We start from the raw sequence: 27,006 nt of genomic DNA on the forward strand, positions 1-27,006 counted from the left end.
CCCGCCTCTCCTCACAGAGGCACCCGCCACCTCGCCAACCCCGTACGGGTGTATCTTTGTGGAAACTCTGCAAGCTCCTCAAACTTATGAACTTTTATTTATTTTAAAGCAAGTGAGGTGGGTTTTTTTGTTTATTTTTTTTTTCCCCGTTACGTGCCCTGTGGTGCAGGACTGTGCCGGTTGCCACAGGGGTGGGGTGAATTCGGGGTTTTAAGCCGTGTTGCCTGTGTGGGGTTCCTGGGACCTCGTGAGGGAAAAGCAGCTGTCATCAAATAAAAAGCCTTTGTATGTGGAAGCAAAAATAGTGTCTACACCTGAGGTGTGGGTCAGCCTCTCGCCCTAATCGTGCGGTCACATTTCTGGCATTGCTGCTTCCTTGGCGCTCAATTTTGGTCCTTCTCTTTCCACTGAGATCTCCCTTCTGAGGGCCTCCTCTCACTGGGGGACAGCAGAATTGATGGTTTACCTGAAGCCGATCTGTTTGCAGGGCTCACTGGCTCTGAATGGGCACCTCTGCTCGCCCATGGTGGTGGGTCTCCACCTGCGGCTGAGATGGTGGCCACCAGGCCAGGGTGTGTCTTCCCCCGTGATGGAGGTTTGTGGGGTGGTGAGAAATAGGGCCTGTCTGCTCCCTTGAGGAGACCGTGATCCTCGCCCGGCCTCTGTGCTTGTCCCTTGTCCCCCTGCTTTTACGAGCTCCAGCCTGGCCATTAGGAGCTATGGCAGCTGCCCACCATCCTAGAGAACCGCTACAGAATTCTCTTTATGCTTTCAGCCCTTTCTCAGAGCTGCTCTGTAAAGCATTGCTAAAATAAAAGTTAAAATAAGATATCAACGGCTGGGCTGGCTGCACCAAAGAGGATGGAGGAATGTGTGACTTCTCTGGTGGGGCTGGTTTCTGGGCTTGTGTCCATCAGCAGGATGGAGAGCAAGGTCTTGATCTCTTTTTGGGATCTTGAGTGCTTCTCATGCTTTCCCCCTTTCCTTCCCAGACCTCTGTGGAAGGTGGAAAGGAGAGGGGAAATAAAGCAGGAAATTTAGGGGCAGGGACTGGGTATGTAAGGTGACAATAATATAGTTGGGATGATCGGGCTCCCCTGAGAGCCAGGGAGTGATAGAGGCTGGTGCTAGGTAGCGGGTGGTGAGAAGCAGTCAGATGAGATTAACCATGATGGGAAGGACAAGGAATCTGAGACTTGGAGGAGATGAGAAACAGCTGTGGTGAGGAGCTGGAGGCCAAGAAGGAAGCCGGTGGTGGCTGGGCAGAGGAGCTGTGACACAGACGATACAAAGACTGTGACTTGGAAGGGAGTGAGGTGCAGGGATGAAGAGCGTGGTAAGGGGAGAGCCATGGACAGGAGTTGAGAGAAGCAGGCAGGAGACTGCAGTCTTGGACTAGGTGGGTAGGACTGGGTAAAGGTTAGCTTACAGTAGAGGCAGCGCAATAGTGAAAGGCGCTGAAAGTTCAGATTTGGTAGTGCTGTAAAGTATCAGTGATGGGTGCTAATTTTTAACAAATGTTGGGTTTTTTTTGGAGGATACAAGTTGGATAATATGTGGGTTTTTTTTAATTATTAGTGATTTAGAACCTTAATTTTGCTGTGCTTTGGTTGTTCACCTGTAAAGTTGAAGTACTAATGCCCTTTTCTCTAACAACAGTGGTATGAAAAGAATTAATTAATATTTGTAGAGGTCTAGGATACTGTGCTGGAATAATTAACTTGGTCATGGTCTGTTCTGTGTTCAGAGAAGGATTTGAATACAGTAGATTTAAGGTGAGCCTTGAATAATAAAAATAAAGCAATACTTCAGATCCTTGTTTGTTAAGTAAATATTTTTTGCTCTTTGTTCTTTACTTTGTGCATTGACTGCGACAGGAGCCTTCTGGAAAGTGCATGTGTGATCCTGTAATTAAGAACAATTAGGAATGGTGTTGGAATGTGCATCCCCGGAGGGTTGAGCAAGGTTTGCCTGTGAGACTTTAACCCTAACATCTGTCTAACTTATCATTTCTATTTGTTTTTTTAATACAGCTAATGTTTTAATGTGTTTTGTGTACACAATGTATTTTTTTTCCAGTGAAATCATTAGGCTAAGTGGTTTTCTTTCCTTTGCAAAACTGACCATTTTCAGAAGAGAGGAATGATCAGGAGTTGGAATACAATGAATTTAGGAAGGGATGAGTGAGATGAATCATCTTCAATGAAAGAAATTAAAGATCACTTGAGACGTAATTACTGAACTGAGGCTTTTAAGATACATAAACTGCTGTTAACTTTGTCAGTTCCCAGAAGGAGTTTACCCATCCAATGTTGGCTGTTTTCACTCTTGTTTAATATTTGAATTGTATTAGAACCCTGTCTAGGAGTAAAATTTATCCAGTATATTGATATGAAGATGTAACTTGTATAGCCTCATGGAGTTTCTTGTTCCATAATCTCTTGTTTCAAACACCCCTACACCCCCCACCCCCCCAAGTAAGCGTAGACTGAAATAGAAATCCAATGACATTAAACAACAGTGACCAATTTCTACTTTTTTTTTTCCCATCCTGAATGTTGTCATACCGCCTTCTGTTACTTGACATTTTTTTGGGTTTCCCGTCATGTCTATAATGATTAGAAAAGAATTCTGAGCACACATTGCCTCTGTCCTTGGCAGTTATTTTTGCTTTCCTGGGAGACAATAATTGCGCTACTTGTCTATCTTCATTGCCACGGTGGTAAGGGGAGGCGGGGGGAGTGGGAGAAGCACTTCAGTATTTCTGTAGTATGCTAAAAACCTCGAACGCTTCTGGCAACCTGTTGACAAATTCCTGTAATGAAGATAAGCAGAAAGGAAACAAAAGGTCTCTGCTCTTCAGTGGGCCGAGAGGGGGATGCAGAAATTAGTTTCTGATACTGCTACTAAGTGTTGCGTGCTTCCACACTGTGTGAGCATCTCGGTCCTTACAGTGAAAGTAAATCAATTTAGATAAAAGTGAGAATAACAGTTTGAGTTTCTTGTATCTTAATCACAAGAGAAACACAGCAAAAATTTGTCTTTTTCCTGCAAAGGATGTTGGCAAACATACTCTTAAGTCATATCGTACTGCAGGTAATCAGGTTTTATTGACTTCTTGCTTAGTAAACGAGTATTAAACTGGAGTAAGAAGGTCGTTCTATGACATCTTGTCAAGCAGGTCTGTGTGCTAGTCAGAGCTGGGGGAAGCAGAGTCGGTACTGGAGTTTGCTGCTTGAGGCAAGTCCCTGCCCAGTGCTGAGTATCCCTGGGTGGAGAATCCTGCCCCAGCTCAGGACAAGTCCCTGCACCTGCTCCTACTGCAGGTCCTGGTCGCTGGAGGGATGCTGGGGTAAAAGAGCGCAGAATTGGAGCATTACTTGGCACTGCTGAGTTAAAACTGCTTGAAATGCAGAGGGAGGGAAAAGCAACGCTGAAGAAGTGGTTTCTCACTGGAGGCAATGAAACAAAGTGGCCCTTTATGTTTAGTTTTGGGCCCATGAGGGATCTCTTAATTTTCTAAACAATTTTAGTAGAAATGTGTTAATATCCATTTGATAAGAATATTTATACTCGTCCTACTTGATTAAATTACTTATAAACAGAGCTACATCTTTAGCCTAAAAAGAAGTGGTGTTATTTTAAATTACTATCATACACATTTAAACACATACAATGTTGGTTTTGGTGTTTGTGGTTTGGTTTTTTTTTAGTTTTAAGATTTTGTACTTTTAAAAAGTACACAAAGGCAGATATAATCAGACCTAATGTAGGAGCCAGGCATGGACCATTTCCTGTGGTGAAAAACCCTGCTGTCTTGAACTACCTATCAAGAATAAAAATTAGATGCTACTTGAGGCCTCGACCTCCTTCTTCTATGCCAAATTCTAGATTAATCTTGCCACCTGCAGTGTGGGTGTATAAATGACACGAGGGGGACATTTTTTTTCTTATTTTTCATTTTTGCCACATAAATGGTGTGAAGTAATCATGTCATACTGTGCTGGTTTATGGCATTATATCATGTGATTGCCTTGCTTTTTGTGGCCTATTCAACGATATAAAATGCAGAACATTAGACTTCTTAATAGAACGGACAAAAAATTGGTTTTGGCACCTGATGTCCACTAAACCATTCATCTAAATCAGTAGTTCTGTAGGTTGCATACCTGCTGAAAGAGTAAAGTTGGTTCTGTAATTCTGACAACAGGGATCTGTGAATCACTATTTTGGAGCAATGAATCCTGTAGCTGAGCACTGGTGTTTTGGCTTCCTAAAAATCTCTCGTGACAGTCTGTCCCCCATCCTCCATACTTGTGTGATAACATCTCTTACATAGTCACAGCTGAGTTTCCCATTGGTTCTCTGCGCTATAAATAGGAAAATATAGTATAGGATCACCGCAGCTGCGTGGATTATTTTACTGAGTCTGTCCTCCCCGTGCACAAACGGGTGACTCCTCCCTCAAGTTGTGATTTTTTTTTTTTTTTTTTTCCATTTGGCATCAGTGGGAACAGACACCTCCTACAGCAGACAAGTTTGTGTTGTAAAGCTTAGTTCTGTGTTGTGTCCCCCCTTCTTTCTTTTTTCTTTTCTTTCTTTTCTTTTCTTTTTTTTTTTTTTTAATCTTTTGTAAACTGTAAGGTAGCAAAGATGCTCTGAGGGCACGACAGGTATAAAACCGGATCTTGGAGGTTAAATACTCATTGCTTCTATGATGAAAGACTACCTACAGATGGCATTCAGACCTGCCTCTGCTTCTCTCTCTCACCACTTTGGCTCATTGTGCATAACAATGTTGAAATTTTAAAGCCTATTCTTGGGAACCGGGGAAAATAATGAAGCCAAGATGTGTGGGAGGAGAGTGGGGTGTTTGTGTGTGTGTGTCATGATTTTTCGTGTTCTGCGGAGGTCTCTACGGATGTTCATCGTGCTGTTTGGAAAATGAAGCAGCACAGCCTTAAAACATGATATTTGTAGAACAGTGTGGTAAATGCTGATGATTTGGAAACCTCATGTTTACTGCACTTTATCTCAGGCCTTCCTTTTAAGGGAAACTACTGACAAGTTGTGGTAGGAGGACTCTGTGCGGTGTTAGGTACAAAGATCTTATCAGGGAAATAGTCAAGTTGTTTCAGTTTACTTCATTGTCATTAATTATGAAGCCAGAACAAAATTAAGTTGTTTTTTTTTTTTTTATATAGTAGTATTGCCCACAGTTGGGCAAGTCATGGTCCTCTGTGTTAGCCTTTTGTTCTCTGATGCTGGCAGTGCTTTTAATGTTTTTTGATGTCTTGCGAGCACCAGCTTTCAGATGGGATATTCTGCCTTTCTAGCTTTATGCCATACTAATTGTTTCAAAATGTAGTCATTAAAAAAAAAAAGTAAACATTATTGCTGGTGTTATTGCTAACGGCAAGAAATGTAAAAAAGGGGGGCACATGTGGCAGTTCTATTTAAATAAAAGCTTATTTTCAGAAACAAAGGCTTGTGGAGCAAAAGGGACCGCTTAGTACCCCAAGCACGTTTGCTGTTACGGATGAACCCGCAGCAATGGATGCTATCAAAGTTGTCATATTTTATTCATGAGTTGTGGTATGCTTGGGTGAAATAAGAAAAGCAATGCTCCAAATCATAATTATGGTGTAAAAAGATAAAGCAGTTATTATTGTGACATTTTTGAAAATTCTTAAATCTCTCAATTCATGTAAAACTTGCGGAGAATGACTAAGTATGTTAGCTGTATTTATGGTTCTTTGTTGGGGTGGGGTGTGGAACACTTCACAGATAGAATTTATACATATTTTGGGAGAATATATAAATGTGTGCTTATTTGTGTTCCAAGAAACAAAGACAACTGGAATATTGAATAGAAACGTAAAGAGGCTGACAGCAGAAATTATACTTCAGTAGAGAAGGGCTTTGACAAATGTATCATGCCTCATGCTATTATCATGCAGTTAATAAATAAAACAGACACCCAGAATTTAATTTGCTTTAGCAATAACATGGAAATGATTTTTCTGAGGGAAAGAAAACAGAAGGGAGAATCAGTTAACGAAACACATTTTTTTACTGCTCGTACAAATCATATATAGAGAATAAAGAAAAAACCGTAAGATTTTAGTAATAAATGAGCTGAATACTTTAAAAGTAATAAACTATTTAAAGTGTCGAGTCACTGGGAGTTTTCGAACCAAGACAGCACTTCAGCATATGCTTACTTTGAACTTTACGGATAATTTCATTGCCTTTAGTTGGATTATTCATGTGATAAAAGGCTTTACTGGACTGGAAATTAAAACCTTTGTGTTGGTGTAGCTGCCATAAACAGCATTAGGCATTGTAACCTCTCTCTGCAAGTGAAGAAACTGAGTCAGAGGTTTCTGTTTTGCTGAAACTTTCCTGTTAATGAACTGTTTAAATCTGGTATTTTGACTTACTCATTTAAGAATGCAGGTTTTCACCAGGGAGGCAAATTCTGATTTCTGTGTGGCCTCACTGAAGTTAGATTGTGATTTTCAATAGAGTCAAAATAATTTAGGCATTCAGCTTTTCTCCTGCTTCAGTGGAATCTAGCACTTAAAATTTCTTTGAAAATCCAGGTTATGTGTTACTTGTTGATTGTATCTGTCATATCATGTTAAACTTAAGAATCCTAAAGCACTTCAGAAGTACTTCATATTACTATTTATTTTTAATACTGTTGCCATAAAGTATGAGCAGCATTTATTATTACCTGTATGAAGGAAGAGTGCTAAATGAAAAATCAGAGTTATTGCATATTGATTAAAAATAGAAATGGATCAATCTCTCCGCGTTCTCTATTGAAAAAGCTTAAATTTTGTTTCTAGATTACAAGCACACTAAGTGTGTTATAGTTTTTTAAAAATCGCTTCTCATTTTTTGGGTCTGTGGCTTTGAGCATAGATGAAAATGTTTTGTAAAAGAGGAGGGGAAAAAATGCTTAGCTTGCTTTTGCATGAAGCCAGAACAGAAATAGTATGTTTGGGTGGCTCATTATTTTGTGTGTTGTTAGCATTTAATATACTCTTAAAATAGATCCCTGAAGGGGACAGTACTCCTGCGAAACAGACAGCATATCGGTAATGTTTCTTAAGTGCTTTTTCCCTGACGTTGCATACATTGCCACTGGCTCTGTTCAAATGCGACGGTGTTGCTGGTGTAGTCCGTGCGCTTTCTGTTAAAATGTTGTTATTATTTTCCAAATTTGCAAATAGCTATCTTTATAGTCACAGTGATGCGATACCTTATCTAATATAGATAAACAGTGGAAAAGATGTTATAATTTGTGACTCCTGAACCAATTAACTAACAACGCATGTAATTTGATTAACTCATGATTTAAGAGCAGATTATGTGCTCTTAGTGGTAGTATAACTTCTGGAACATTTCTATCAAGCGTTTCGTTTGAGGGATCAACCATTTGTAAGTAGTCTTGATTTCAGCACGAGTGCCTTGAGGGAACAGCAGGGCCTACTCGAGAAGGCGAACCTGAGCTCCGTAGCCGCTTAAAATGTTTGAAACAAGTTAAAGTGGCTGCCTTGAGTAACGGGTGATGTGTAGCCTCAGCAAGGCGATCGCTGCTCTTCTCAGCAGGGAGCCTGTCACAAAAGCCATTTGGCTTCCTCCGGTGTTCTGATTTTGCTCCGTAATGGCCAAATGGTTTGAAGACGGCGTCAGTCGCTGCGCTGTGCGTGTGCCCAGGCCTGCTGCTCATCTCCCTGCTGCTGGAGAAGTGACTCCAGCGCTTTCCGTGGTGATTCTGTCCATTTGGGTGGAAAAGACAAGGAAGGGCCCTGGAGATATGAAACCCATGTGCAGTTTCTCAGTGTAGGCTTTGCTACAACTTTCTGCCGCCGTGCTTTCTCTGTCACCTAGGGCACCTTTTGCTGCCTTGGGCTTGAGAAAGGCTGGTGGCCACCTTCTCTCTTGGCATGCATTCGTTTCCAAGTCTTGTGCAGTATCTGCTGCTCTGAGGGCAGGTTTAGATTAAACATTACGAAGAAAGTTTTCACTATGAGGGTGGTGAGGCACTAGCACAGGTTGCCCAGAGAGGTGGTTGAGGCCCCATCCCTGGGGGGGTTCAAGGCCTGGGAGGTGTCCCTGCCCATGGCAGGGGGGGTTGGAACTCGATGATCTTCAAGGTCCTTTCCAACCTAAACCATTCTATTACGCGATGATAATGATGCTCTGTTTGTTGCAGAGTACACCATTTCCATGATTCAGTTTGAAATGCTGATAAAGCAAACAAAACTCTCTGACAACTACTTAATTAACGAGTGTGGTCATTCTAGCTAGTGCTCAAGTCAGGCCAATTTTCAAGAAGTGAAGACTACGACATTAAGCCACTAAATCAACTAAATTATTGGTTGGGGAGAAACTGTGATTTGATAACTAGTCTCTGCTTTATTTCTTTAGTGACTCAAAATTCTGCTGTCCCTGGTGTCTGGAGTTTTAGGATTGGGTTTGCAATAGCTTCCTGAAAGGAATGAAAAAAATATATAAAATTTTAAATGCTAGATTAATTTTTTGAGGAGAGACCTGCTTGTAAATTAGTTTACAAGTGTGTATATCAAAATGACAGCAATATATGAACACTTATTGCCAGGGTAGTTGTGCATCATGCAAAAGGAGAGTTTACATTGAATTACGCTATTTTTCCACCTTCTCTAGCAGAACTGCTTTTGCTGTATAGTCATGGGAACTTACCTTTGTAACATTAGCTATTCACCCCGGTAATTGCTCCATCCTCTAATTTAATGAAAACCCATTAAACCGAAACAATAATTAAAATGAGACATCATCTCTGTAGGAGGTTTGCATATTAAAATCACCAAGCATTTCACTGCAGACGGATCTTATTCTTGAGAAGCAGTGTTTGAAGCAACATGTAAAAAGTGATTTATAATGAATAATCGTAATTTAGAAAGCTGTGCTGTTGAACGTGATTTCCTACTGTTTATTACTGACTCCGAGCGGAGCTAGCAAGGCAAAAGCATTTACAATGTCTTTTCCTACCAGTGAGAATACCTAGAAGCAAAGATGAGAAAACATTGTGCCTTCTTTAGTAGGTAGCGTAGCCTTGAAGATAAGGGTGAGGTGTTTTCGCCCCTCTCGCTGGGGTGCTGGTCCCCACTGTGCCATTGCAGGGGGCCTCGGAGAGCAGGCTGGTGCCTGTTCAGGATTTTAATGGAAGCTTGTGTGTATTTTCCCTTGGCAGTACCCCACAGCTTGCTAGAACCTGTGCTTAAACCTTGCTTGGAAGCAGTGTAGGCAAGCGGCGGGCGTGGTGGATGAATTTGGGTCAGGCAAATTGAGCACCCAAAGTGCTCTGAGAGAACTACGTGGCTCTGTGCCTATTCTTGTGACAGGAGCATATTGCAAAGTCTTTTTGTTTGTTTGCATATAAGGAGAAATTCATGTGAATTTTCTTCTCACAGCTTAAAATAAAAGATCAGTGCTATCTGCAGATAACTGCATTTTGCCCTTGCTAGGCAGGGAGGGACAACTACCTGAAGTGTTCCCCTGCTTGGCAGTAAAACGCCTTCTTTCTGGAGAAGATCCCACTGGTTGGTGTCAGCATCCTTCTGTGAACTTTTGGATCTGTTTGTGACTTGTGTGCTTTTAGAGGAGCGGAAAGGAGTGGACATCTGTCACCAGTAGTGTTTTGGGTGGTTGTTTTTTTGTTTTTTTTTTTTTTAACCAGTTCTTCAAAAGGTGATTTGTGGGACCAGTGTGCAGAAAGGAGTTTGTGCACTGAATCCCACTTGGACTCAGAGGCTTTGATGAAATGCCTGCCTTCAGTGAGCTGAAGGCATTTGTGATGCTGTCGTGTGTTTTCATCCTGAGCAACTTTTAGAAACTGTCTCCACTGAGAGTTGCTAGTTTTGGATCCTCCTTCCACTCTTGGTTCCCTTTTTGGAAAACTGATGACTTAAAATGGGGCGCTGTGGTTGGCTTTATTTATTTATTTAGTAGAGATTTCGGTTTTATAGGTTTTTGCCCATAGCAAGGTAAAAGCCAATATGCAGTAACATTTTATTCGTTAATTGCCATAGCTGAAATCCAGATTCTCTGTTATTGCAGGGTTAATTTCTACTTGCTTTTCCAGAGTGACTGTGCAAAGGTTCTCCTGAAAACATGTTGAAACAAATAGCTTTAAAATGATTGAAGGTACCGATAAAGCAATGTGTTCTGCAGTATGTTTCCTACCAATGTAAGGAAGTAAAAGGCAAAGGTATTCAAGCAGGCTAGTGGGTGATGAAACATACCTGTTGCTTTAGAAAACATGAATTGATATAGAATGGAATTTTAGTATTTTTCTCTAACGGAAGCATCTATTAAAGAACAGCAATTTCCCAGAAGGATTGGGATTCAGCTTGTATGAACCGCTGCATATTTTTCATGGCTTAAAATTTGAGCCCAAATGGTCATGTACTTCCCTTTTTTTTACCACGGATTGTTGACACTATCATCAAAGTAAGTTTGGCAAGAACTTTGTCTTCTTTCCAAGCACAGTTCTTTCCTTTCTCTAACTCCTTTTGTCTGCTTCTGTGTGGTGATACTTTTCTTACACTGTTGTTAATGGAGCTGAAGCCAACTTGTCCCTTTTTCTTATTTGGGGCCTCTCATGTTCTGGGCTACAAGTGGCAAAAGCCTGTGGTTTTCATAGAATCATGGAATGGTTTAGGTTGGAAGGAACCTTGAAGATCATCGAGTTCCAATTCCCCTGCCACGTGCAGGGATGCTTTCCACCAGCCCAGGTTGCTCCAAGCCCCGTCCAACCTGGCCTTGAACACCTCCAGGGATGGGGCAGCCACAGCTTCTCTGGGCAACCTGTTCCAGTGCCTCACCACCCGCAAAGTGAAAAATTTTTTCCTAATATCTAACCTAAATCTACCTTCTTCCAGTTTGAAGCTGTTCCTCTGGGTCCTATCACTACATGCCCTTGTAAAAAGTCGTTTAATTTTTAGTTGCCAGAGCTGGTGATGCATAGAACAGTGGATCCACACAGGAAGATTTAACTGAAGGACCTAAATCAGGTTTGTAAGGACTGATTGTAATCCTGAGTTATTGTACTTCAATTCCGTTTGTCATTAGGGTTAGTGTATACTGAAATACCTGTACGTTTCACATGCAGAAGGTATAATGCCCCTCTATTGGCCCAGAACAGCACTGCCATTCATCTGGACTGGTCTTATGATGAAATGAAAACAAACCCATGCGAAAATAAAAATTTGAGGCTCATTTTGAAGTTGCTGAAAGTGAGTATGATGGGTAATTGCGGTTGCGGGTAAGACTCATCAAGGTGGCTGAGCGTGTAAGAGCTTGCTGCAGCTAAGCAGGGTGTCGTGGTCTTCCTCTGCCAGTCTTGCCATGGCCGCTTAAGCCCGTGAATAAATGTATCCTTGGGTGCCGGTTCCTCTCCTTTTGGCTGGGTAGGGCTGTGCTGGTTGAGGTCTGAATGGGCTCATGTGGGACAACGCAGCCAGGAGAAGGCAAAGTGGTGACCTTGGGGATGGGAGGAGCTGGTGCCGGGCAGGGAAATGTGGGATGGCAGAAGCTAAATGGGTTTGGCTGTCCTGGCAAACTGCACCAGTGCTTTGCGTTTGACACTTCTTCCTTGGACCTGCAGCTTAAAAAAAAAAAAAAGGAATTAAAATCAAGCAACAAATCTGCTCTGTCTGATGTAGATGTGCATTCTGCTTCTCTGTTTTGCTGAAGGTAGAAAGTTGCCTTAACTTGGTGCCCTGAGATGATTTATATCTGTTGTACTTTTAAATAACTGTGTATGCTGGGGTTTTTTGCTTGTTTTATTTTGGAAACACTCTGGTATGTTTAAAAAACCCCCTCCAGACAGTCAGTATTTCAAATTAAGAAAATATAATCACATAGAAGGGCATATGAAAGTCGTACCTATGTTTATTTATTTATTTTGCTGAGATTGCATTATCATTCAAGCATGAAGCGATGTTTCACTGAAGATTACTGTATAAACCTATATTGTTCTATATTATGTAGGAAATACAACATTTCATTACGAGCAGACAGTTATTTTTATAGAGAGCATAAAAAGTATTTTCCCTTTCAGGCACCTGTGGCGAGAGGGTGTATGTATTCTCAATTTTTCTTTTTTTTTTTTTTTAAGTGTGAAAATCAACCTGAAAATAGAAAGCTCTTATTTTAAATGGGTTGTACTCCCAGTTCATTTGTGTGGTACTTTCTGCAGAAATCGAGCAAAACACAAACGGATGACATACCCAGCGACGGTGCGGCGCGAGGAGGGGCACTGCCGCAGGTTTGTCATCTCCGTGATGCGAGGTCATGTGCCCCCTGGACTCTTGTGAGCCTCGGTGGCCTCCTCAGATCATGAGTCCAGTCGCAGGCTATCAGGTGGCATTTGCCATCTCACCACGGAATTACTGGGAATCTCCCCTTGTTGTGGTTACTGAGGGCGAGTTACGAAGGACAGCATTTCCACAGGCATTTTTTTTGCATCTGCAAGTTCGTTTTTCAATTTTCTAGTCATAGGGGGTATTCCTAGGCGCTGGTAATGAGTAGACCTGCTCCAAATAAATAACATCATACTTAGAAGTGTGTTAATTTTTAAAAACTTAGTTATATAACATCCTTTGTACAAATTATGCTCGCACAGTGTTGCAAAGCAGTATGTGAATACTGTTTGTTATCTAGTGATTTGAACCCAAGATTCTGCAATTTCAACACTGTGCATCTTACTGATTTTAATCAACAGAGAATGAATATAAGGTGTTGCATGTGGTTTTGGTGTATTCGTGCCTGTGAAGAGGTGGTAGAGTATAGCACAGTATTTCAAAGTATGTTTCTAACTGAAATAGTGCATTGATCATTCGTTCATGATTCTGACCAAGGAGTCCTATGTTTTTATATAAAATTTGGTGGCTAGATGGTGGGATAAGGCTTTATATCTGGATCCCCCCTATCATGAGAAAATGTTGGACTTTGCAAGGCTTAACTGAAATTTTACCATATGTGTTCCACTGACAGGATGGCCTATGCTTTCATGTGAAAGAATTTTTTAAAGCTTTCATAAGTTATATTTTATTTCCGGTGATGGTGACACCTTTAATAAAGAAAAATATAAAATTTTTAAGATACTAAGATTCTTAACCTTAAAAATAGGAATAATGATCTTGAACTGTCAGCTCTTGAACATTTTGTCTCTTGAGCCTTAGTTGCGCCTTGGAACTTGGTGCCAGTGGATGTTTTGTGTAGGCAGCAAACTGAGTATTGGAGAACTTACTGGTGTATGGGACACATACACGTCTCCTGCATCAGCTTTCTTTAAAGAAACTAGATAGCATTTATAACACCTGGTAGGGGAAGATAGTTATACAGATAATGAAATCTTGTAGATAAAGATAAAACCCGGTCTTCTCTAAATTGTTTCTTCCTTCATTCCACTTTCTGATGACAGTGGAAATGATTTGTGTTCTTTGAAACTATCCTCTGCTATGATAAAAGTGGCATTGGACAGACAAATAGTTTGTTGCTGGAAAGTGGGCATTAAATATAACGCCCAATATTTATCGGGTGAATTTGCCTCTAGCAAAGATTTTTTTTTTTTTTTAAATGATGACTAGTGATTTTTGATGTCTAATTTGCTGTAGTTTTCAGAGTGCAAGTGCATTATGGATTCTGAGTGTGTAGGCTTATTTGAAGGACTTTAAGCTGCACAGGAAAAATTGAGACACCCAATTACAGAACATGCTTGAATATGTTTTCCTTGGAGTTTGGTTTCAGTCCATGGCATTCCCCTCAGCAGTTGTGTTTCTGAGTTTCAGGTTGTTTTTCAAGCCAGTCTCTCCTCTTTTTGTCTGCAAAGCCTCATTTAATGACACAATGTTGGTTGTTTTTTTTTTTTTTTTCCTGCAGTGAATTTCTGAATTGTAAATCTCATCACTCCTCAGTCTGTTACAGCATTCATGCTGGGCCGGATTCTCAGGATTCAGTGGAGTTAGATGGTTTTCTACCAGCTGAGAATTTGCGCTGGCATTTCTGGCTTCAAAGTAAACCTTTCGAAAAGAAGCGCACCGGGCTTCTAATTGGTTGTGACATCCAGGAGCCGCAAGTGGCACAGGTCTTGCAAATGTGTGACAAAGGCCCAGCATGAGAGACATGGCAAGGGGTGGGAAGGTGAAATGCCGCGATTTCTCCCTTTTGTGGTTAATCATCTTTCGTAGAGATGAAATATTGTGAATAAAAGGATGAGATAAAAATGAATGTGGTGGGAGACTGCGCATTTGAATCCTGGAAGATCAAATGTGAGAAGGCATGCTGTTGCTTGGCCATCAGCAGGATTAGCGAGACTGAAGTATTTCTGGATCTGCCTGGTCAGACTGTAGTTTAATAAATATTGCATGAGCTGTCACGCTTTGCTTGTTTAAACTGAGAAATCCCTGAAACCATAGTGGATTGCAAGCGTGTCGTGTATTTATTTCTCAGGCAGAAGCACAGCCATTATAGTATTATTAGCAATAATACATCTCTGCCTTACACAGTGCAAGGACAGGTTTCCTCTGATGTACGATGGAGAAGCGGTAACGGAGTCAGTGGTAAAAACTGAAATGGGAGCTTGGTGAATTGTGTTGGGAGAGGCAGCGCCTGAGATTTCTCAGAATTTAGGAGCCTATTTATCTGACTGCAGCACACCTTATTTACAGCAACTTAATCTGCTCACAGCAGACACAAATGGCTCAGCATCCCATAAAAAATGCTGTCAGAAAATCAGTAGCTGACCAGTTGTGAACTTGTCAAAGTGACAAGTGGGCATGCTGACAGAGATGGCATTTGGGTTTTTTTCATGGAACAAATGCAGTGGTGGAGCATGGTAGATGACTCCCCAAAATGAAAAATATTGATGGGAAAATGAAAAATGTAATCTGAATCTTTCTGACTTAGCTTTTTTACTAGACTGTTTTTTCCCCTCTTTTTTTTCTTTTTTTAAATAAAATTCTTAGATATAGAAAGAGAAATCCATGCGGCACCCCACGTGAGTGAGAAGTTAATACAGCTCTTCCGGAATAAAACTGAGTTCACGTTTCTGGCCACCCTGCAACAGAAGGCATCGACTTCTGGAGTTATACTGTCCATCCGAGAGTTAGAGCACAGGTAAGAGGAGATTGTTTCTCTCTTGCAGAAGTAGCAACGTAAAAGATACTGAGCGCTCGGTGGTTCATTTTGACAATGTGCTGAAACGGTAGATGCGCAGTCTGACATGGAAGTTAAAGCCTTTCTTCATAGTTTGTGATTTGCTACTTTTTGCTAGTTGTTTTTTTGTTACAGGAGGAACGCATTATTTATGTATCCTGGTCTGTTAAATAACTTAAACGGAAAGATCAAAACCAATGTAGTATTGATGCAACGCACTTTGGAAGTTACAAACCTTGTAATGCAATTTCCCTTACTAGTTTATCATATGCACTTTGGAGTTTGCTTTTTCATAAAAGTTAAACTTACAACTTACACATTTCCTGCTTCACTGTGTTTTATAACATTTTAAAATAATATGTTGTCTTTTTTGAGATTCAGCAATTAAGCTATTAAGCAATTAAGCTACTTGCGCTTCCGTATGGTAATGTGTATATTTTCTTCCTGACATAAATACAGTATATTCTTATTTCATGTGTGTGTCTTTTTTTTTTGTCCTTTTTTTTTTTTTAATTTGTCAGTGTAGGAGGAAGAAAAGAGGTCTTTTTCATTAGCTATTCTAGTGGCAGACCTTGTATTATGGCCCGTAATACAATTCCAATGATGTTTTGATGCTTCAAAGTGTGTGTTGCATCAAACAGTCTCCTACTTGTAACTTTAAATGCTTTTTATTTTCATGATTTCTTAGCACTTGAAGAACCTGTGTATCTAGTCTGACTTTCTGTTTTAATACAAGTAATAAGAGGTTCTTTGGTTGCTCCCATTTCAAATCTAATTCCAGTCATTCTGCAGTATTTCTTTTAGAAAATAAAATCGTACTGGTATTTAACTTTTTGGACCATGTACATGATACACAACTGCTGGCCCGATTTCTTGCTTCTTGTTGAGAAAGTATATGAAGGAGAAGGCAGTGGCTTTATTATGACCAAATCATCAATGATGGCTTTTGCCAGTGCAAGGGAAGAGATGTCCTCCTCTGCTCCTTCCTTATTCTATCATCGTACTTTGCTGTCGCCTCTACTTTCTTATTGGTCTCTTACTTTATGCCTTTTTTTTGTTTTCCAGGCCATTGTCTCAATACATAAAAATATTTTTTTTTACGTTATACGAGGATCCCTCCCTCCAACTCTTCCTGTTTTCCTTCTCTTGCTTTATCATTCCTTTTGTCATTATTTTTTAATTCCTCCGAGCTTTTCCAGGCCATTGTAGCTCTCTGAAGTCACAGCTAACAGGACCAGTTTGCCATGTTAAGGGAATTTTTTTTTTTTTTTTTTTAAGCTTGAGAAAGAGGACACTGAGGAGAGCTATTGACAGAGGAACACTGTCACATGTAGGGACACATGCATGCACTCGGCAAAACCCAAGGTTAAACTAGACAGGCAGTGATGATTATACAGTGCAAGGCATGTGGCCTCTTCTGAATTTAGCTACTTAACTCCTCTGTCTTGACGGGCAGAGACAGTGGCTCGCAGAGAGGTGTGCTACTCAGGAGTAATCTTGATTGAACAAAATGTGCTGCTGGTGTCCTTCTTGGCAGTGAGGTTATCTCTAGTATTTCAAATCAATAGACATCTGTTTAAAAATATATATAGTAGAAGGATGGGGTGCTAGTGTCACTTAAACCTTTGTAGTTCTGTGTAGTAACTCAGGTAGTTTCAGTTCTATGTAAGAGTCGAAATAGGCATGTCCAGCGTTGCTATGACTGGTTGACTGCTGTTACATTCTGAATGTCGGATGGATTACTGCACTTATCCTTCTTTTCTGGACTCATTGCCTATCACTTAAAACAAAGTCACTGTTTGTTTCTCTAGTTTCTTACGTTGCCACTTGGACCTTGATAAGGATAGTGCTTTCAAATCCTTAGAATACAAAGAAAATACTTTTTAACTTTGAGGAGTAGATAGCAAAGATTTGGGGTCCTACAGAAGAGGGCTTTGTTTGCATTATGATCAGAACTTTCTGGCTGGTATTTTTTTGATGTTTCCCTAACTTCTCAGATCACTGTAGTCTTTAGCTTTGCACATGGAGTGAAATGGGCGCAGGCCGTTGACACAGGGGAAGCCTTTTTTTTAAATTGCTGCTCCTACTAAGCTTTTGATAATTATCACGGTTCTATTCTGGTGACATCCAGTTTTTTTTGCAAACTTTTTTCAACCTTCTGTGTGTCTATGAAAATAGACAATGCAAAGACAATAGTAAGAAACAACATCATGTTTCAGCATGATTAAGACCTATGGGAACAAGTATAAGGGGACTTACCGAACCAGTATAGTTTTTGACTATGGAAAAGCCAAGAACTCTTCCCTTATGCACAAAGTAGGAGATATTGTAGTGAAGGACATAATGTTTTGGGTTTTTTTTTTTTTTTAACTTATCAGCATACCAAAATTGGCAAAGTTAAAAGTTTGAGACTTCAGAACGTGCAGGAGGTCAACACCACCTGAATAAAAGAAGCTCTGTTAGCTGTTGGTACAAAAGTTCATATCTTTATGGGAGATGCTTTTTTTTTTTCTTGTTCGGAGATTTAATATGCTTTATTCCAGGCAACAAAAAGATGTGTGTACATGTACACACGCACACACATTCTAAGTTACATATGCCAGCATAACGATTTCAAAAGGCAGGTTTAGCATGATGTATGTAGTGGAGATGATCGCCATAAGGTAGTAATATATAGGATGCTTGGTTTGTATTTAATTTCTCTAGTAAGTTTTAACAGGGTTTTATTTTCCATTAATAGCATGGATCTCTGAAACTAAAGGTATTAAAATAAGATGAATACAACTTTTCTTGAAGTCAGTAGTTCGGATATGCTGTTTTGTTATACTAAATGGATGTTTCGCAACAGTTAGAGATGTGATGTTAGTTTATATCATTTGATGGACAGGATTTATACTACAATGATGATAAAACGTATCTTTGTTAATATTTTATCTTGTTGAATCAGCTTAATGATGATAGAGACTTTGTTTTCATGATCCAAATGTATTAAAATACAGCTTGGAAAATGGAAAGCTTAATGAACACAGATTAAGTCTAATTAACAGTTTGATAACTATGTACACAGTCTGCACATATCTGGAATACAGTGGTAAATCTGAAGATTAGAAATTTTTTTTTTCTAAGTTATAGATAACAAAATGTAATACACGATGGAAAAAAATATTACTTAGGGATGTAGAACACAAAACTCTTTTCTTTTTCGGAGAATTATGATAGCCAGTGCTTCCTAGAAGATCTTTCTGAGCTATTTTGCTCCCAACCTTTGTCTCTCCAGACGGTCAACACACGTGGAAAAGGCCATCGAGATGTTCAAAATCCCACCCATAATGAATCCTTATTTCAACAGTGATTTAATACAGATTCATCCAAAGTTGTCTACCTGCTCCTTACCTCCTCTGGCCTCGCGTGGTCCAAAGCCCAAGAACATAAATTAGATGGAGTCAGTATTGCTATTGTGCTGTTTGCTTGCTGGGTTGGAGGTATATTGATGGTTTCATACCACTGCTGGCAAAGATCAGTATCTGGAGAAATCTGTCAAGGATGTTCAGGTACCCAGGCTAGCGTTCTTTGAAATACCGGCTTTCATCAAAGGAGCTGACTATGGTTTCCTCACTCCTCTGGGGCACAATTTAAAAGCAACTGACTGCTTTAGTATTTTCTTTTCTTGTCGATGTGAAAATTGTGCCCCCTTCCCCATCAAAAAGGAAAAATTAACCATAAACTCTTCCTGTGTATTGTCTGTGAAAAATATAATGGATTACAGTGGGTGGGAAAGGAAAGCATGTGTGTACTTGGAATGCATTCTAGGGGTTTCGGTGTTTGGAAACAATGGGTAAGGCACTTGGAAATTAGTGGCAAGTGTTTTTTTGGTTTTTTTTTTTTTTTTTTTTTTTTTGGTGAGTGATCACCCCACTGACTAGTTTATAACATTTTCAAATCATTTACTGCCCAAACTTTCAGTAATGACCTTTTAATTGCTGGGCATTTTTTTTGGAGGTAGCTACTGTTGAACCACTACTTGCGTCTGAGCATGGTAGGCCGAAGGTATCAAGAAATATTGAGTCCAGAATGATTTTTCTGCTAATGTACAAATCTAAACCTCCTCAAATCAGATGAGTAGCACAAGTACACATCACTTGAGACTCTGGTACTTACCTGAAAGGAGGTAAGAGGAGATAGACTCTTTACAGTAATGGTACACATAACCGGCAGCCGTCATCTGGTCATGATGTGGGAGGTAATAACTCTGGATCAGGTTTTCTAATCTTTCATCAGACAAAATTCCCTTTGACTTTTTGAAAGTAACCTGTTGGGTATTTACTTGCTCTGTAACAAGCTGCCATCCAAAGAAAGATTTTCTTCTTAAGCATTGGTTTATTTTTGTGGAAAGCAGAGAAATTGGACATGGTAATGCAGAATATGCAAAACTAAACTAGTAAGCAAAGGAGCCGTTACTCATGAATTACCCATAAGAAATGGGATAATACCCTTATTGACCTTTTCCTCAAGGTCTCCTTATGTGTGTTTTCCAAGCCCAGCGAGTCTTCTGTGTTGTTTCCCCCCCACCCTTTGCCTTCCCAAAGAAGTCATTGTTGCTTTTGTTACTCTTACTGGTTACTAAAGAGGCAGAATGAAAACCTGTTTTGTAAAATGCTGAGTTGCTTATTCCTCTCTACTGTTTTGTGTGTCTCCCTGTCTGTCTTCTCTGTTTGCTTCATGTTTATTAGTACTAACTTCTGATCCATGTGTTTTCATTCTTTCCGAAGAGTGTTTCAAAATGGGAGATACCACCATGATAGAAATAGAAACCAAGTCATAAGATTGATGTTTCTAAGATTTTCTTACAGGGAACACTAGAAACTTTTTTTTTTTTCCTAAATTTTCTGAGGTTTTTTCTTTCTTATTTTTTTGTTTTGCTTTCTTCGTTTTTATGCTTATAACCTCTGTTCAGGGCCTGAACTTCAGAACACCTCTGCCACACCAGATATTTGGAAACTTGCAAGCTAATGGTACTACTGTGGTGAAACGATTTATCAAGTGGAGAATTTGGCCCTTCGCTATGTAACAGGAAGCTGCATTGGTTATAAATATTCAAGGAGAACCTGATAAATATGTTAGGCTCCTAGTGAAAGATTTTTATTCCTAGCAAGTCAGTTTTGGGTGGGGAGGGGAAACAGGCATGGGACTCTAGTACATTGTTGAATGCTTCCCTCCCGGTTACATGAACAGCTTCTGATGCTGTTAAGGAGTAGACAGAAAGCTGCGCGTTCACAAATAACAGTTGGAAGGCTACCAGGCCATACTCTGTTTGATTGAAAATACAGAAGCTGGTTAAATTAAAAACTGAAACCTAATTAATGAAAAGAAACCTATGCAAGTAACTTCTGACCCGAGCTGTAAACCTGAAAGATTGGATTTACTCCATGCTATGTTTTAGATTATTCTCCGCAAGATGCATATACGCATATTGGATCCCAAAATGCCCAGGATTCCAAAAGGGAAGGAAAAACTCTGCAAATGTATCCATTAACCTTTTTCTTTTAGGGTAAAGGTCACATCTTCATTAATATTTATATGTAGAATTGCTACACTGGAAAGCTGTACAGAGAATATAAAGATCCAGCCTTACTTCTGTCCCTCTGAATGAGGCGTGAAATATGTCAGGCATCTATATATACCTTTTATTTTTTTTTTTTTAATAGTGGAAGGAGCAGGTGAGCTTTGTTTCTTCCAAAACTTTTTTTTTTTTTCCCTTCTTCCCAAAAGGCCTTTAGAGATGCAAATGCAAATAGAATTGGGCCCACCTGCTTCTGTGGTCGGGCTTAAAATATGCCAAAGAGGAAAGTGAGGCAGAATTGTTATATTCGATACATCTTCCACTGATTTAAGTGTTCTGAAAGAGGAGTTACTGCTTGAGGAACTACCTTCCATCTTGCTGCTCCCTGCTGAGAGCAGGTGTTTTATGTACCCTAGGCTGACAATTGTTGTCTCTTGGAAGCATTAAGGTGCTGCTGATAACCAGCTGTTGAAACACATTGATTGGCCCTTGTTGGCAATTGGAGCAGAATGGCTGATAGTTTGAAACTCTTTCAAACTGAATTTGAACAGTGCAGAAATGTTGTGGTCAGCCAGGAGCGGGATGTGTAGGTCCCCCAGGAGTCTTCTCCAACATGCTGGGTTATTCTGTTTGCTTGTTTTATGACCCTCTGATATAGGCAAAGCGCCAAAATATTTCAAATTTACACTGAAGGCAACTTTATGAAAGCTGTCAGCTGAACTTGGGCTGCTCATTAAGAATGTAACTCTCCTAGTTAATAAGATGACTAGATGTTTGCAGCATGTTATTCATAGATGGTCATTTGCTTGGTTGGGCATTAGGCTGGGCAATGTGTCCGGGTTTTGTTTTGGTTTTGTTGGCAGTTTAGTAACGATGCCTGTGTGCTTTCCTCGGCCCTGGGAACTGCCTCCTGAAAGGGAGGAGGGTGGCAGTGCCTGCCCTAATGACTGCCGGCTGGGGAAAGCTGCTGGTGCTCTCAGGTGGCAGCAGATTGGGAAGGAGAAGGGCTGCAGGGCAGGTGGAGGCTGAGGCTGTCCAGAGAGCAGCGGGGAGCAGACATGTGGCTTGGCCTTGAGAGAGTGGAAAGGAGGGTTTTTTTTTTGTTTGTTTGTTTTGTTGTTGGAAATCTACCAGAAATGCGTGGAATTTGTCATAACATGAGAAATAGCTGAAAAGCTGCTGAATTTGAGAGCAAGAGCAGACGCAAGAACCTTGCTTGGAAGGACACAGCAATTAGGTAATTTCTTTTCAGATATTGTAGCTTGACTAACTGGCAGACCTCGTTAGTTTAAAAGGCTATGTTATCCTCTTTTGTTTTATTAAAATCTGGTATTCGGAGATTATGGATTTGGGGATCTCCCGCGCTGAGTTTTTGCTGTAGTGATGAGGAGGGAGGGACTGGGGTTCTGCTCTGCTTTGGTTACAGCTCTGCTGGGGACTCTGTGGTCACGCTGGCAGCTCCAGGCTTCTGGGTACCCACAGTGATCCCTGAGCTAATGCCGGCTCGGAGTCCCAGGTTAGCCTTAAAAAAAAATCATCAGCCCCCATTCAGGAAGTCCTCGGATAACAAATGCTTTGTGGACTGCAAATGGTCCACTAGTGCACTGGGGAAAACTAATATTTCGTCAAGGGTTCTGGATGACAAGCCCTTCAAGGACTACTTCAGAGTGTAACTGGGGATTGCGTTCCTTGGTAGTTACAGTAATTGTGTGAGTACAAGGTGACTTGGTTTTGGAGTGGTGATATGGAAAGAAATGATTCTTTTCTTCTGTCAGACTAGTTCATTGGGTTGACGTGCCTTATTGCAACTGAATGGCTAAATCTGACGCAAAGGCTGCGGTAGGAATAAGAGGCCATCTCTTTCAGGGGTGGTTACGCCAGACTGCAGTCCCTTACTGTGAGATCAGCCTCTGCTTTTTGTCAGGGAATAAAATGAAATGTCTCCCATTACTTGGCCACTTGCAGATACCTACCTTTAGCAGAGATGTCTTGGGTTTTGTAGGTGTTTGTGTCTATATGTATATAAGGAAATACACATATATCATATATGTTGGGATTTTTCGGTTTTGTTTCAGAGATGGCAGCTAAGGAGTCATGACTTCAACTTGCTTCAAATGATAGACTCTGTTCTGTCCTGCTGGCTGTGCTGGCTCTGAAGCCTGATAAGACGCAGTACTATTTTTAGGTGCAGTGTGGTACTACCTACTTGGTTTACTACGAATAGGGCAGAGACCAGGTCTTTTTCAGATAGTAGGCAGGTAGCAGCTGCATTGAAGATAGATTTTTAAACACATGAAATAGAAGCAAAAATGCTGAAGGTCAATCTTTACAACACATGCCATGAAAATGAGTAGCTGCTTTGTACCAGCTCTGACTCAAGCTGTCTTTTAGCTGGCAGGCAGATGTTGGGGTTACTTTTTTTCTTTATGTGATCAAAGCGGAAAGTGAATTTGTATTTGGATGACCTTTGGCTAGTTGCAGGTACACAGATGCATATTTTGAGCATCATAAATGCTTAATGCCTTGCATCTTGTGTGCCCAGCTGCTGTGGAGAAGATTTGTAGAACAAAAGACAAAATGTTCGTTATAGAAAATGTCTGTGTGGGGTTTTTATTGGTGAAAGTTTCAATCTAGGCTGATATAACATGATTCCTGTTGCCCTCAGAGTGGTCAGATCGGAAAAATAAAGTTGTTAATTGATTGGATTTAGTTCTTTTTGTTTGAAATGAAAGGATACAAGTGTTTGAAATAATCCTTTTTAGGTAGCCGACAGCGCAGTGAAGTTGAACTTTCAGGCTTTACTTAAGAGATTTGAAATAATTTAATATTGAGTTTTGGTTTATTTTGGATTTGCCTGTATGGGGGAATACTTTTGGAATGCAGTAGGTGATGATAGAGTCTTTGTCTGTGCAACATATGGGGTTCAGCTTTTGCATTTTCTGTTGTAGAAAGTTAATCTGATTTTTCAGCAAGGTACCTTCATTGTCACAGATGATCCTCTTTCTATTCACGACACCTTTTGTGCTACCTGATGTCAGTCTGATTTTGCTCATAAGCTTTGATGTTATCAGTACGTAATCTGCCACAGTAGTACGTCTTTAATGCCACATAAGTGAAGGTTGGCCATGTATGGTTTTGCTGTGCAGCCTCTCAATCTGTCCGTATTTAAACTAGCTGTAAAAAGTAGCTTTGTATGGTTTGTACGTATGCATATGTAGCGGAGGACTAGATCTGTACGCTTGAGCGTGTGAGAGCATTTCTTCGAAATCCAGCGTCTTGACAGTACGCAATGCTTCAGAGCTTGGGATCTTACCCTGTCACTTTCTAGGAAGTCGGGTACAACAGCGGTGCCTGTGGAAGCGACAGAAATATTTGCCTTGACAGCTGTAACTTGTGCTAGTTTTGCACCCATACAGAACCGCGGTGACAACTGCAAGGTGAGTGTTTACTTTTGTTTGAAGTCAGATGCCTCTCTTGCTTCAGAGGCACTGCTTTTGCTCCGTGTGGCTGCTTTGACAGTGGCGATGGTCTTGGGCGTACGCCTGCAGCGTAGTGTACCCAGTGCATGATCTTGGCCTGACTTGCTTTCCACTGGGGAGAGTTAGAACAAGCTCTCAGTTTCTTTTATGTTGCTGCCCAGGCTGAGCCACTTGGCAGCACAACCGAAATACCAATGTGCTGCGTGTACCGCTCTGCACACAGACTCAATCTGTGGTAAGGAACAGTGAAAGGCCAAAAGTATAATGATCTGTGATTCATCACAGAATCTCTGTAGATTGAAAATCCCCAAATCTGCGTGATAATGGATGCAGATGTGTTGGCTATTTGTCTCTCAATACATCAAGAAGCGCTTCTGCAAAGATGCTAAAGCACAGTCTTGCCTGAAGCCATTTTTATCACTAAACATCATTAAATGTTCTGATATTCTGCTTGGTATGATGCTGTTGTGAAATGAAAAAGCGATGTGCGCAAACATATCCAAATAGGCAAATTTGTGAAGAAGCTTCCCGAACTTCTAGCTGATGACATCAAATGGGCTGGTCACTGAACTTTTCTTGAATTTCCTTTGCTATCAAAAAATACAAGAAGTTGTGCTTTGACCAGACTGACAGAACTTTCCAGAAGCTTCTGTTCAATAACAGCCTGATCCTTATCATGGCAGTGATTTCCCCCTCCCCTCCACCCGCCCCAGCAGTTGAGAGACACCTGACATGGTAGTGTTGCTGCAGCATGTGCAAGGTGAATGGTGCTTCCATCCTTGAACTCATGTGGTTCTGTGACCTTCTCCCGCACAATGTTAAGCAGATGCACAAGTGTTTTGACTAGATGGCAACCCCAAGTTTGTACATATTCGCAGGGATGCCATCTGTGCCTGCTGCCTTGCCCTGGGACATCTGTTCAGTAGCTCTAAGAGCATCTGCTCTAAGTGCTGTGCTGCTCCTTGAAAGAGGCTGTGGGGCTTCATTTGGCACTTGATCAGGAATGATGGAAGTTGTAAAGTCAGAATGATAACTCTGCTTTATTTATGTTTGAAAGTGATAAAGGAGAAGATTTCCAGAACTGAATGCAAAAAGTAGTTTTGCTTTAGTTCTTAGAGCTCTTATCAGAGCATTTAGTCAGTATTGTGCTTACCAGATGGTGCCCTGTCTTCACTGTGAGATATTTTAGTGTCTGGTGATAGGTGTTAGCATCGTAAAGGTAAGAACAATAAGTGCTGTATACACGAAGGAGGTTCAGAAGGACACGTACCCCGAAGCCCTTCTTGAGGTCAAGCCTTGTTTGGAGTCTGTGGGCCCTCCCTCCTTGTGCCACTTCCACAACCTGACAGCAGCAAAATCTTTGAATGGAACATGGTGTTTGTCACAGGTTAAGATCACTGCTGTGGTAGATATGATGAGTAGATGAGTAAATTTCTTTAATGCAGATGGTGGGTTAAGCCAACTCACCTTGTAGAAATACTTTGCTTTTTCTGCTCCAGGTGTCTTACATGCTCTTATTTAATGTTGATAATGACTTTTCCAATTTTTTGGGTCATTACACCCACACCATCTGTTTTCAACTTAGAGTATACTTTTAGACACCTTTTTCTCCTGGTCTGGAAGTGAAATGAGTTTTCAAATGCACAGTTAAATATTCACTATGGTTGTGACTAAAAGAAGGAAAAACAAAACCAAAAAAAAGGCATTAAAAATCACTGAGTCAGGCTTTATCCTCTCATAACAATATTAATGTGTGAGGGTACATAGAGCTTGCGAAAGTTGTCCGAAAGAATGGCCAAGCATCATGAGTTGACTGTGGAATAATATTGTCCTTCTGTAGAGCACGTTGCATGATCTTAAATTATACCAACCTTTTCGATGTGCATAAAATTAATCTGAATTTAGCAACGTGTTTTTCTGTTACACATTGGGATTTGAATGAGAGGCTGCAGACAGATCTATAAAAAGCATTTGAATTCTATAATTGTATAAAAGAAGCCAACAGTAGCTTACAAGCTTAACAAATATGGAAATTCTAGTACGCCAAGGTCATATCGTATTGCTGTTCCATAAAGTGAGCTGTCTTAATACATGTATTCTGAGAATTTTGTTTGTCAAAATGCATGTTACTTTTGATCACACCTGTTTAAAAAATATAAAAAAATAAATTCTCATTGAGAAAGAACAAATAAAACGAGAAGCCATCCCTCGGTGCTAACAAGTTGACAGGTAGATTACTGCCTCACATCTCTCTCTCGGAAGAGGTCTTGAGGAGGAGGGTAGCCGGCGGCTAACTATAGCAGCAAGGTGACGTGCAGGCTTCATGCAGATGTGATGCAGACGTAGTTGTAATACTTGGTGCTCTCCCTTGGGTTTTCACATGGATCTCATGACAATATTGAAAGTCCCACTTGCCTACTGAGGATACATCTCTTCAGGCGGTTCCAGATGCTGCAATCCTTTCAGGAACCCTAACTCGTTCTGTTCCTATGGTTTCTTCTTCCTTGCAAAATACTGGGAAAGTACCTACAAAGTACCTGTTAGAGATTAGTTCATATTCTTGCTTCTCGTATGGCGGTTTCCACCAATTGCCCCTCCCCCCCATTGTTTACCTGTTGGTTTATAGTAGATAAAAACTTGTGCAATGGCATTTCAAAGATGAGATAGATATTAAAAAAAATAAATCCATTTATGTTCTCTGGCTTTACTTATATTCTTACTGGTTGATCATTTCTTGCCTAAGCTTATGTTTTC

General features: G+C 40.5%; 1 protein-coding gene across 1 annotated transcript in view; it reads left to right on the plus strand.

The window, feature by feature from the left end:
- The window catches only part of NELL1 (NEL-like 1 (chicken)), a 295,750-nt gene that overhangs the window by 7,282 nt on the left and 261,462 nt on the right, over nucleotides 1-27,006 (plus strand). The window contains exon 3 of the mRNA XM_009886260.1: nucleotides 15,024-15,174. Coding sequence (XP_009884562.1) covers nucleotides 15,024-15,174 — 151 coding nt within the window. The remainder of the gene's footprint in view (nucleotides 1-15,023; nucleotides 15,175-27,006) is intronic.

This window comes from Charadrius vociferus, unplaced genomic scaffold (genome assembly GCF_000708025.1).
Source record: "Charadrius vociferus isolate BGI_N301 unplaced genomic scaffold, ASM70802v2 scaffold115, whole genome shotgun sequence".
Lineage (NCBI taxonomy): Eukaryota > Metazoa > Chordata > Aves > Charadriiformes > Charadriidae > Charadrius > Charadrius vociferus.